This window comes from Emys orbicularis, chromosome 6, assembly GCF_028017835.1.
Source record: "Emys orbicularis isolate rEmyOrb1 chromosome 6, rEmyOrb1.hap1, whole genome shotgun sequence".
NCBI lineage: Eukaryota > Metazoa > Chordata > Testudines > Emydidae > Emys > Emys orbicularis.
Window position 1 is genome coordinate 41,798,205 of NC_088688.1, and position 12,954 is coordinate 41,811,158.

At 41.6% G+C, this 12,954-nt stretch overlaps 1 protein-coding gene across 1 annotated transcript in view; it reads left to right on the forward strand.

Moving 5' to 3' along the window:
• ERBIN (erbb2 interacting protein) overlaps window positions 1-12,954 on the forward strand; it is a 232,135-nt gene that overhangs the window by 99,447 nt on the left and 119,734 nt on the right. Inside the window, exons 4-5 of the mRNA XM_065407058.1 lie at window positions 6,340-6,537; window positions 10,791-10,908. Of these exons, the coding sequence (XP_065263130.1) occupies window positions 6,349-6,537; window positions 10,791-10,908 (307 nt within the window). The 5' untranslated portion in view covers window positions 6,340-6,348. The remainder of the gene's footprint in view (window positions 1-6,339; window positions 6,538-10,790; window positions 10,909-12,954) is intronic.

The following is a 12,954-nucleotide window of genomic DNA, read 5'->3' on the forward strand; positions in this document are numbered from 1 at the left end:
CATGGCTTTAGAGATCTTCTCGTAGATCTTTGCATTCCGTCTTTTCGATCGCAGCTCGGAAAGCACGGACTCATCGCCCCACACAGCGATCAGATCCAAGACTTCCCGATCAGTCCATGCTGGGGCCCTCTTTCTATTCTGAGATTGCATGGCCATCTCTGCTGGAGAGCTCTGCATCGTTGCCAGTGCTGCTGAGCTCGCCACGATGTCCAAACAGGAAATGAGATTCAAACTGCCCAGACAGGAAAAGGAATTCAAATTTTCCCGGGGCTTTTCCTGTGTGGCTGGTCAGAGCATCCGAGCTCGGACTGCTGTCCAGAGCGTCAACAGAGTGGTGCACTGTGGGATAGCTCCCGGAGCTATTACCGTCGATTTCCATCCACACCTAGCCTAATTCGACATGGCCATGTCGAATTTAGCGCTACTCCCCTCGTTGGGGAGGAGTACAGAAGTCGAATTTAAGAGACCTCTATGTCGAACTAAATAGCTTCGTGGTGTGGATGGGTACAGAATTAATTCGATGTAACGGTGCTAAATTCGACATAAACTCCTAGTGTAGACCAGGCCTAAGGAGGATGGGGTAGAGTGAAACGAAAATCTGCTGCTTGCTAGGCTTTTCTGTCTTCTGAGATGAAGAGGTTTCAGGGAAGAGAAACAATACTATGCTTCCCCTTCCCTGTTCAGGGTCCATTTCTAGCTTCGAACTTTAGGCAAACCACCTATAGACAGCAGTGGGAGCCCTTGGTTTTAATTCATGCATGAAAATCATGCATTCCTTGCTGCATCACATTTCCTTGTACCTCAAAAGGTCATACTGAGTTATCCCTTTTAATCTGAGATGCTTCCTTCCTTTAGTACGCTGTTCCAATGTCCCTGCTCCAATTACTGTTTAATTATGCATACACAGTAGAACAGTTTCAACAGGAGCGACTGAGAGACTGACATCAGAATATCCTTATCTCAGTGGTTAGGCGTTTCTCCTGCAATGTGGGATACCCAAGTTCAAATCCCTTCTCCAGGTAGGGGGAATTGAACCCAAGGTCTCCCAAATTCCAGGTGAGGGCTCATCTTGCCAAAAGCCAAGGAAGGAGGGCTGAAAATACTCCTCCTTTGTAAATTTTGGAAGAAGGGACCATTCTCCATCCTGTCCTCCCCTGCTGCTGCTTCACATGAAACCACTGCAACCAGGTCTGAATAGGGATCGCAGCAACCCTGAACTGGTGACTACATTTTACTTCAGCAACCTGTGCAGACTCCAGGGGCTAGAGTTCCTAAGTCACTCTCCCTAGGCTCAGTCACTCAAAAAGGAGGAGCATCCAATATCACCAATCAAGGCCGTAGAGTAACATGAATGTAGGGGGTGCCCAGTCATCTTTCTGCTTTCTCCCTGTTTAATCACTACAGGGGAATCCCTTCATCCAGGAGCTGTAGCATGGATACATAGGGCTTTTGCTGCCTTCTACCTCTTCTCAGAAAGGATCTTTTCACTTCCTCTGAGAGAGAGCTTTCCAAGAGAGCTCTTTCCTCCTCCATTCTCTCAAGGGACCTCTTCTCTGTCCCCAGTGGCATTCTTCATATTTCATTTTTTCATTTATAGGAAGTTTCCCAAAGGTTGCCAACTTCCTAACTGTACAAAACCGAACACCCTTGCCCTGCCCCTTCTCCGAGGCCCCGCCCCACTCCATCTTCCCCCCCTTCCCTCTGTCACTCGCTCTCCCCCACCCTCACTCGCTCATTTTCACCAGGCTGGGGAGGGTCCTTTTTCAACCGGGTGTTTGGCTGAAAACTGGACACCTTGCAACCCTATGAGTCTCATCTTACTCAGTCTGCTGTGTAGGATCCCCATGCTCTTCACCTTCCCTTTTCTCAGAAAACCCTGTGACAGAAGGTTAGGATGATTCTTGAAGAATGGGGTTAGTTACGATTCCCTTGTGGAACAGAAATCCTTGGGGGATGTGACAGCCCTTGTTTCTTTCGCAGTGAGCTCTTTACTGTCTGTCACTCTGTTTGGAAGATGGTGGAAAAAGGGGTGCAGATTTCTTTATTCTGTGTCCACTTTGACCAAGAACCTCCTCAGGTTCTCCAAATTGATTAGTTGATGCTTTAGTTAAAATAACATCTGTCTTTTCTTCATAGTAGAACTTTTATCAAGAATAAGAGTGTTTAACCCTGTTGTAATGACCAAATTCCAGCACTAATCAATTTTTCATAAAACTTTTTTCTGCAGTTTCAGCAGGAGAAAATATTTGTTCATATTCTTTCAACCTTAAAAACACCCCAAAACATAACATAAAAGAACACCTGCACTGTCAAAAGAATACAACACAATGGCTGCTGTATTCCCTCTCAGATCTGGCTGTATTTTAGTTATGGGATGTCCCTCGTATTAGTAGTGCTTTGGTTGAAATCTGTTAAAGATGACCAACAATGAATTTTTTTTCTTTCTGATTTATAAAGATATCATGAAAGGTTTACTTTAAAGAGATCCTTCTTTGCTTGTTTATTACCATAGAAATAGCAGGATTGTCAGCTCTGGATTTTTCTGATTTGTGTGTGTGTGTGTGTGTGGTTTAATAAATATTAAAAAATGAAGATTTAAACAGTCTGAATAAAAATACCTTCTTTCAATTGCCTAATTTCCACTCTTTGCTCTTTCAAAGTCATAATTTCTCTAGTTCTGCATTCCAACATAGTCTTCCAGAGTAGATGGTACTTGAATACACGTTAAAAAATAAACAAACCCCTCCCGCCCAAAGCCACAAAGGCAGCAACAAAATGTCTCTTTATTTGTACATAATAAAGGAACAAAGTGGACAAGCCTATTTTAAAATTGTTTCAGAATTTCTGGAAAATGCACCATGAAACAAATCATATATCTGAGATACTCTGATGATGATTTCATCCTCTGGACTGACGATTTAAACTTTCTCATAGATTTTCACCACAACTTCAACTGCCACCACCCATTCATTAAACTCTCTAGAACTTTCCCACACTAGCATCAACTTTTTTCAACACCACACTACAATCAGCTTCAGCAATGGAATCCTATAGATAAACTACATACAAGAAACCCACGAATTAGCACACCTACCTTCACAGACCCAGTAACCATCCCAGACACACTCTTATCTACAGCCAGGCACTCAGATACCACAAAATATGCTCCAAGGAGAAAGTCTGCAATATACACCTTAAAAATAACAGGAGTACTTGTGGCACCTTAGAGACTAACAAATTTATTAGAGCATAAGCTTTCGTGGGCTACAACCCACTTCTTCGGATGCATATAGAGTGAACCATATATTGAGGAGATATATATACACACACATACAGAGAGCATGAACAGGTGGGAGTTGTCTTACCAACTCTGAGAGGCCAATTAAGTAAGAGAAAAAAATCTTTTGAAGTGATAATCAAGATGGCTCAGTACAGACAGTTTGATAAGAAGCAAGTGTGAAAATACTTACAAGGGGAGATAGATTCAATGTTTGTAATGGCTCAGCCACTCCCAATCCCTATTTACCCCTGAGTTGATTGTGTCTAGTTTGCATATCAATTCCAGCTCAGCAGTCTCTCGTTGGAGTCTGTTTTTGAACACTCTCAGAAATGCCTTCACCAAACCAGAGAATCGATTGCATCATGTAACAGGCCACTCAACCCCCCCCCCCCCCCACAAGAGAACCTTCTTCAATACAGAAATAAAACCCTCTCCACCTGCACACCTCTAGTTGTCACCTACTACCCCACATTGAAACCCATACCCGGGTATCATCAAACAATTACAGCCCATACTTGATGAGGACTCCATCCTGAAAGAAATCTCTTTCCTGAACCCCCTCTTCTGGCCTTTAGGCAAGCCCCCAACCTCTCCAAGCTCATAATCATAGAATATCAGGGTTGGAAGGGACCTCAGGAGGACATCTAGTCCAACCCCCTGCTCAAAGCATGACCAATCCCCAACTAAATCATCCCAGCCAGGGCTTTGTCAAGCCTAACCTTAAAAACCTCTAAGGAAGGAGATTTCACTACCTCCCTAGGTAACCCATTCCAGTGCTTCACCATGCTCCTAGTGAAAAAGTTTTTCCTAATAGCCAACCTAAACCTCCCCCACTGCAACTTGAGACCATTACTCCTTGTTCTGTCATCTGCTACCACTGAGAAGAGTCTTGATCCATCCTCTCTGGAACCCCCTTTCAGGTAGTTGAAAGCAGCTATCAAATCCCCCATCATTCTTCTCTTCTGCAGACTAAACAATCCCAGTTCCCTCAGCCTCTCCTCATAAGTCATGTGCTCCAGCCCCCTAATCATTTTTGTTGCCCTCCGCTGGACTCTCCAATTTTTCCACATCCTTTTTGTAGTGTGGGGCCCAAAACTGGACACAGTACTCCAGATGAGGCCTCACTACTGCCGACTAGAGGGGAATGATCACATCCCTCGATCTGCTGGCAATGCCCCTACTTATACAGCCCAAAATGCAGTTAGCCTTTTTGGCAACAAGGGCAGACTGTTTACTCATATCCAGCTTCTCGTCCACTGTAACCCCTGGGTCCGTTTCTGCAGAATTGCTGCATAGCCACGCGGTCCCTAGTCTGTAGCAGTGCATGGGATTCTTCCATCCTAAGTGCAAGACTCTGCACTTCTCCTTGTTGAATTCATCAGATTTCTTTTGGTCCAATCCTCTAATGTGTCTAGGTCCCTTTGTATCCTATCCCTACCCTCCAGGGTATCTACCACTCCTCCCAGTTTAGTGTCATCTGCAAACTTGCTGAGGGTGCAGGCCACGCCATCCTCCAGCTCATTAATGAAGATATTGAACAAAACTGGCCCCAGGACCTACCCTTGGGGCACTCTGCTTGATACCGGCTGCCAACTAGACATGGGGCCATTGATCGCTACCCATTGAGCCTGACGATCTAGCCAGCTTTCTATCCACCTTATAGTCTATTCATCCAGCCCATACTTCTTTAACTTGCTGGCAAGAATACTGTGGGAGACCATATCAAAAGCTTTGCTAAAGTTAAGGAATAACACGTCCGCTGCTTTCCCTTCATCCACAGAGCCAGTTATCTCGTCATGTAAGGCAATTAGGTTAGTCAGGCATGACTTGCCCTTGGTGAATCCATGCTTTACTTTACTTTATTCCAATCCCTGTGTACTGATTAGGTAAAGAGATTTATCTTGATTTAAATAACAAAAAAGACAACTATACAAAGCCGTATTTTAATACTGCTGGACTTTTGTGTAATATTAATTATTCAGTAAGGAACTCTGACAGCCTGCCATCTACAAAAGGCTGCTTTTCCACCCTTTCATGATAGATGGAAATTCAGGCACTATAATAATACTAACACTCATGCATGAGTTAAATAAATTTTGGAAGGTAAGGCATCACCACAAAATGGGTTCCAGATGAGCGAAGTGTAATTTGGAATATGTAGCAGACTAGATGTTCACATGACCAAATTTGTAACTGCATAAATTCAAAGGTGGATCATAGATTGCAGTTACCTTTTGCACCGCCAAAAAAAAAAAAGTTGGGTTCATTGTTTTCCATCAAAATCTTTTTCCTATTGGCTATTCATTTACTTTTAAGAAGTAAAGCAAATGTTTAATGGCTTTTTTGGTAAACTATGTATTTTGTGAAATTTTCCAGACTGCAGGTGGAATTGCAGAAAATGAATAGAATTCCTGTGTCTGAGCAACTTTTTAAGTGTTTCTTTATGGTGCAATTTTTAGTGGCAGTCATGTTTGTAGTTGGATCAATTTACAGAAACCATACTGGTTCATTATCTATGTCCTACTTTTTGAATGAGCTGAGGGGTGAAAACATTATCTCCTAGAAATGCATGGCTGGAAGGGACCTCAAGGTCATCTTGTCATCCCCAACAGGTGTTTGTCTAACCTGTTCTTTAAAATTTCCAGTGATGGAGATTCCACAACCTCCTTTGGAAGCCCAATCCAATACTTAACCATCCTTATAGTTAGAATGGTTTTCCTAATATGAAATATAAAAGCACCTCTTATAAGAAATGTCTAATTAATTTTCTAGGAACTAAAGCATAATGCTCCTGAGAAAGTGAAACTTTGCTGTAAGAAGCAGAGGTATCAGTTTGATACTTTTTTTTTCTCTTTTTAAAAAAATTAAAAATTTAGAGCCTGATTTTCACCACTGCCAATCAGCCACAGTATCCTTTTTTTCAATGGAAGTTGCAGGTGCTCTGCAGTCCTTAAAATGTAAAAATTCTAAACTTTGTGTCTAATAAGCTGTTGAGGTAAAAAAAAATATTCGTTTCTCAAAATCTAAAGTTAATTCAGAAACCTAATTTTTGTTTACAGTACCTGAAAATGACGACAAAGCGGAACTTGTTTGTGCGGTTGGTGCCATGCCGCTGTCTGCGTGGAGAAGAAGAAACTGTCACTGTACTTGATTATTCTCACTGCAGCCTGGAACAAGTGCCGAAAGAGATATTTACCTTTGAAAAGACCTTGGAAGAACTCTATTTAGATGCAAATCAGATTGAGGAGCTTCCGAAGGTATGATTTTGGGGGTTGTTTTTTGTGAGGTGTATTAACCCTGTTACTTTACTACATCTATAGTATATAGCAGTGGAGTAATAATTCTAAAAGTCTGTTGTCATTGAGGGCTCTCGTAGGTGACCAACTTCCATTTTCAACTCACCAGTTTAAACTTCTTAATATGTAACTGAAGAGTTTGTTGTTTTTGCTTCTTTTCATCTTCATCACCAGTATATGGAAAATTTGATCATTACCCTGCCTGAATCATTTTTGAATGTTACTATGCTAGGCTCTTTAAAGGTTGACTATTTTTCACATTTATAGCTTTTGTAACCAATGGAAGTCCAAGCAATTGATACCAAAGAGGAAGTTACTCAGTTTCTTGTTTATCCCAAATAAGGTAGCCGCTTACAGTTCATTAAGCCCACTGGACTTCAGTGGGAGCAATTAAGCCAACACTACTACTGATACTACTAAGAGCTTGTCTACGCTTACCGGGGGATTGACGAGCGGCGATTGATGCATCGGCGGTCGATTTAGCGGATCTAGTGAAGACCCGCTAAATCGACCGCAGATCGCTCTCCTGTCAACTCCTATACTCCACTGGATCGAGAAGAGTGGGCCGCCGACATCACGTAGTGTGGACCCCGATCTAAGCTATGTCGATTTGAGTAGCGCTATTCACTATAAGGCATTTTCTTCGGCTCTCAAATAATTTTTATGGCTCTTCTCAGCTCCCTCTGAGTTTTTTCCAACATGTGGATACCAGAACTGTATGCAGTATTCCAGTATCTGTCTCACTAATGTGACCTGTGAATCATAGACTCAAATATTGAGAAAGGGAAAGGTAGAAGGAGACTCAGGAGCATTAAAAATATAGGAGGAAATATATATAAATTAATATTATGTCCCCAAGAAACTGACATAACTTAAGTTAGAAAAATTTCTTGGTAGCTGCATAGCATGTCTTCTTCCAGCTAAAGAGGAACACCCCAGAGTTAGAACCAATCTTTCAAGCTAGGCAGGCTTCTGCCTACATCAAGCTTACTCAGTCTTTCAAGGTTGTAACAGACATCTGTCTAAGGCTTGATCTACACTAACCCCCCAAATCGAACTAAGGTACTTCGAACTTCAGCTACGTGAATAACGTAGCTGAAGTTCGAAGTACCTTAGTTCGATCTTACCTCGGTCCACACGCGGCAGGCAGGTTCCCCCATCGACTCCACGGTACTCCTCTCGCCGAGCAGGAGTACAGCAGTCGACGGCGAGCACTTCCGGGTTCGACTTATCGCGTCCAGACAAGACGCGATAAGTCGAACCCAGAAGTTTGATTGCCAGCCGCCGAACTAGCGGCTGGGTATAGACGTACCCTAAGATAACCTCCCAAAGCTTGATTGATGTTACCTACATTTTTTTTTTTTTAAATGTATCCAAAAATTTTAAGACTAGAGTAGGCTTTATCTACCATAGCCCCTTCCCCAGTTGGCTTTGGCCAAAATGGTGTCTTCCAGCTAACAATAAGCACTGAAACTTCCTAAAGCTGCAAAAGAACTCAATTACCAGTACAGCTTCCTGGGGGTAAATCTGTTAGCGGAAAGGATAAATCATTCCTGCACAAGCACATCTTATAGTTGGCTTCCACACTCCCAATGATGGATCACTGTATCAAAATACAGAAGATGAAAAAACAAAATTTTAAAACTTTTCACTTTTGTAAACCTCTCCCCCACTGCCTGTGCCATATGTTTTTCATTCTTTTCACATGAATAATTAGATAAATTTAGTATGATTTTTAAAATCTTATATAGCTATTTGCATGCAGGGATGAGCTTTTGAGCACATTGTCTTGTTGGAAATAGTAAGAAAAAGGAATGACTCCAAAAGATGTATGCCAGCCAAAGCACCTATCCAGTACATTACCCAAGGAAATCTAACTCATGAAAGCACTGATGGTGCAAGCTAGTTGATTTGTAACGCGCCCATATTTCTGAATAAAAGGTTCTGTGTCACTACACAGGCTAGAGTTAGTCTCTTGAATAATTCATCCTCCAAACTTATGGTTTGGGTGTTATGTGAACATCACATTCCTGGGACTTGTTCCGTGATTTGTGGTTGAAATAATGGTTTATTATGTGAGCAATGCAATCCAGTGACTTCTCGCTCATACTCATGGCAGTTGTTGTGGCAGTCACTAAAAAGTTAAAGTAAATCTTATCTAGTCCAAACACATTCTCACTGTTTGGCCAGTGCTTCCTCAGAATTCTGTTTAAACATAAGTGAGGGGGAAATGTTGCAAAAGAGAACATAATGAGTTGTGACTTACTCAAGATTGTCAGGAACCAAATCGTCAACACCAATGTTATGCACTATTTGATGACAGATGACAATATTAATCTTTGGAGGAATTATTGTCCATGGACAATGGATTATCTCTGGCCTACCTGTCATCTCCTATTTGCTATCGAACATTGACCCTTGCCTCTGATCCTCAAATTGTCTTGACTGCCCATTTGTAAAGTTTTCCAACAGGTATTATCATGCTTTCTCCCATGTGGGAAGAACTCCCCGTAAATACCCACGAAATCACTTTGTAGTCCTTCTTCAAATCCTTCCTTAAAATCTACTTTGCTGTGATATGTACAAAAACCTTGACAGTGATTAGGCGGCCGGAGTGCTGTGACCACTGCTTAACATGCTGGTCAGCATCATTCCATTGTTTCCTTGTGCTTTCCCCCTCAACTTCATCTCTTTGTATTCACCAGCTTTCTCTTGTCTTATAGATTGATTGTAAGCACTTGGGAGTAGGAGCCATCTTTTCATTATATGTTTTGTACAGTGCCTAGCAAAGTGGGGCTCTGGCTCTAGTCACTACCCCAATACAAATAATTTTTGTTAATATTGTTAATGATAATGTTTACAGAGGTCATTGGCTGTCTATTCTCTTAAATTAACCCATGCAGATATATGCACAGTCAGACTATCCTGCTGGTCTTGATAACTTCAAAATGTTAGTCATTTCCCCTTCCCCCCACCCCCATTAAATTTCTTTAGTCTTACCTTTGAGGGAGGGGGAAATAAGGAGGCTGCATAATTTAGATTTATTTTAAATATATTTAATTTAGATGAACTTCATCCCTTTTTTAAAAATTAACACTGATCTGTGTGGGTGTTAAAGCTTGTGTTCCAGAATGGATGGTTTTAAATCCAGACTTCAGTTGTTTTATTTGTGGAAGCAAGTGTAATTGCTGTAGAAGAGGGGAATGTTGTTATGGCTGCTTAGTGCTTTTGTTTTTGGAACTCTGGTGTTCTCAGCAGTAGTAGAGAGTGCAGCCTGCTAATTTAGCAGACTTTGATGTTCGTAGAGAAAGACCACAGGCACAGTTTGGTGACAAAGGTGCTTGGCCAGATTTATTGCCCTTAAGGCACAGTTCTAACAAGCTGCACAACTTGCCAAATTCATTAACACATGAGTGCACTATGGCAAGGAGTGGCTCAGTTATCAGGAATTTTTGCTGTCCCCTCACCGACGCAAATGGTGATATTTATAGACTGAGACAAACAACTGGGATAAACAACTTAGGTACCACTTTACCTACCACCTTACGTGTTTTGTGACATTTGTTTGTTATCTCCACTTGTTTCTGATATCTTGGAGAAAACATTTCTATTTATCCATCTTATTTTGTACTAGATTGGGGTATATTTGTACTAGCCTTCTAAAATATATTTATGTAAATATTTAATGCCTAGTACACTAGCAACAACTTTGCAATGTAACAAACAGTGAACTTGTAAGCATTTACTTTAATACATGGCCTGACTTTGGTTTACAGCCTCTGATGCAGGCTTCAAATTTTGCACCAGAGCTAGTGCTCCAGGCTCTCTCTCTCTCTCTCTCTCCCTCTCCTACAATTGCTTCTGCTTTTTTTATTTATAGGTTTGAGAATTGTCGGGCATTTTGACTCTGAAACGTGAATTTTAGTATTCCTCATTACTACATATTAGCTCTAGCTAATGATTTCTGAAGCATTGGAAGATGTTTGTAGAGAGCATCTAACAAGTGTTTGCCACACTTTGCTGGCTCTAGACAGTTACAGCTTTTCACTGATGCACATTTTGTAATTCAGTAATTCACTAAATTTAAAACAAAAATTGTTTCACAAATATCCTGTTTTTCTAGTGAGAAGGTCAGAAGTTAAAAAGGATTAAAAACAAAAGATATATACAGAAAACCGAAAGATGCTCAGTCACTTTTTTCTTTGTTTCAATAGCAACTTTTTAACTGTCAATCCCTGCACAAGCTGAGTTTGCCAGACAATGATCTAACAACATTGCCAGCATCCATTGCAAATCTCATTAATCTCAGGGAACTGGATGTCAGCAAGAATGGTAAGTTATTTTATTTGTTATTACGTTTTAGAGGAGCGAAAGGGCAAAACAGTATGAATATACAGAATCGCAGAGGCAACTATTATTACTTTCAGAAAACACTTGTCTTAATATTAAATATAAATCACCAGCCTAAGTGACTGTCAAACTTGCTGTATGGAAACACGTTGATTGTAATGTGTCTGTGTGACATTTATTATTTTCAGAGGTATAAAAAATAAAATAAACTGTTTAGTTTGAACTTTGTGGTTCAGTACAAAAAAAAATTGATAGAGGAATGAAATACACTGATCCTGCAAACTTAAACATACACACACTGAACTGCACCACCACGAGTTGGTTCATTTATTTTAAGTGGCCAAATTGCAAAGCATGTGCATAATTGTTTATAGGATCGGGGCTGTAAGTAGCAATCTGAAGTCTGAAATACTGAGATCTAAATCTTGTGACTGGTAACAGGCAGAGAATAACCAGGAGTTTGTAATAATTATCATTAGTGGTTTACTGTATATAGTTTCAGCAGTGGATTCCATTTGCTGAATCCAAATATAAATAGTTTATTTTGCTTAATATTAACAAAATTAAATGCTGTACACAGCTAATTCTTAGTGTAAAAGGAAAGTCAGAAATTTGAATGTTCTTTATTGGATTTTGTGGGGGGGGGGGTTAATTTTTTTTTTTTTTTTTTTTTTTTTTTTGGCCAAATTGGTAGTTTTGTGCTAACAGGAGCAAATTCAAACATTTCATATTGTCAGGGCCGGATTAACGCAGGGGCTTTAGGGGCTGCAGCCCTGGGCTAAGGGGGGCCCTGGTGCAGCAGGGCTCAGGCTGCCTGCATGCCATGGCCCCACACTGCTCCCAGAAGCGGTCGACTGCTGGCATGTCTCCGCGGCCATGGGCCCAGGAGGCAGCTCTGCTCACTACCCCCGGCCAATGGGAGCTACAGGGGCGACGCTTGTGGGCACGGGCAGCACACGAAGGCACGCTGTCCCCTCCCCCAAGGGGCGCGCAGAGATGTGCCAGCAGCTGGCTGCTTCTGGGAGTGGCGTGGGACTATGGCAGGCAGCCAACCTGCCTAAACCCTGCTGCGTCGTCGGCCGTCGTCGGCCGGGAGCCGCCTGTGGTAAGCGCCTCCTGGCTGGAGCCTGCACCTTGCACCCCCTCCAGCACCCCACCCTCCTGCCCCAGGTAAGAATCCCCTCCTGCACCCAAAATCCCTCCCAGACCCTGCACCCCTTCATGCACCCCAACCCCATGTACCAGGTCAGAATCCCCTCTTGCACCAAACTCCCTCCCAGAGCCCGCACCCCTCACCCTCTTCTGCACCTCGACACTGCCCCAACCTGGAGCCCCCTCCTGCACCCAAACTCCCTCCCAGAAAGAAACTAATATAACAGCTGTTCTAAGGTAAGAAGTAGACTATTTTTAATTAACTTAACTAAATTCTACATGTTTTAAGACTGAAATGTAACCACAGAACGGCTATGTTAATTAAAAGGCAAGTTTAGTATAGCGTTAATAGCCTCGATGCCATAATTGTGATCACTTTGTTTTAAATTAGGAAAAAGACTTGTATATGGGACCCCACAAAATCTAATAGCCCCGGACCCACAGGAGAGTTAATCCAACCCTGCATATTGTTAGCAGACTTGTTTTTCTTGTTTATAGGAAAAAGTGGTGTGCCTGATCAGAAACTAAGTTGTTGCGGAATACAGTACAGTATCACCTCATTAATTCACTTTAATGATGGGAGACCTATTGCAGATTAGCATATTTTGCCTTAATTAACATTCTCGTACATTGCATAGCAATTAAAAAATAATAATTACAACAGGAAGTTGGATTTACCACAATCACAGTGAAGTTTTCTCAGCTTGGATTAATGATTTTGTTTGAATGTTTTTGTTAATAGTTTTCAAAGCCCGAGCAAAGTTGTTGCCTTTCCAGAGAATGAATAAAATCATCATTTAATCTGAAGCTTGGCATTCAAAGGGGTAAAACTACAGGATATAGAATGTTTATTACAATATGCAAACATAGCCAAAT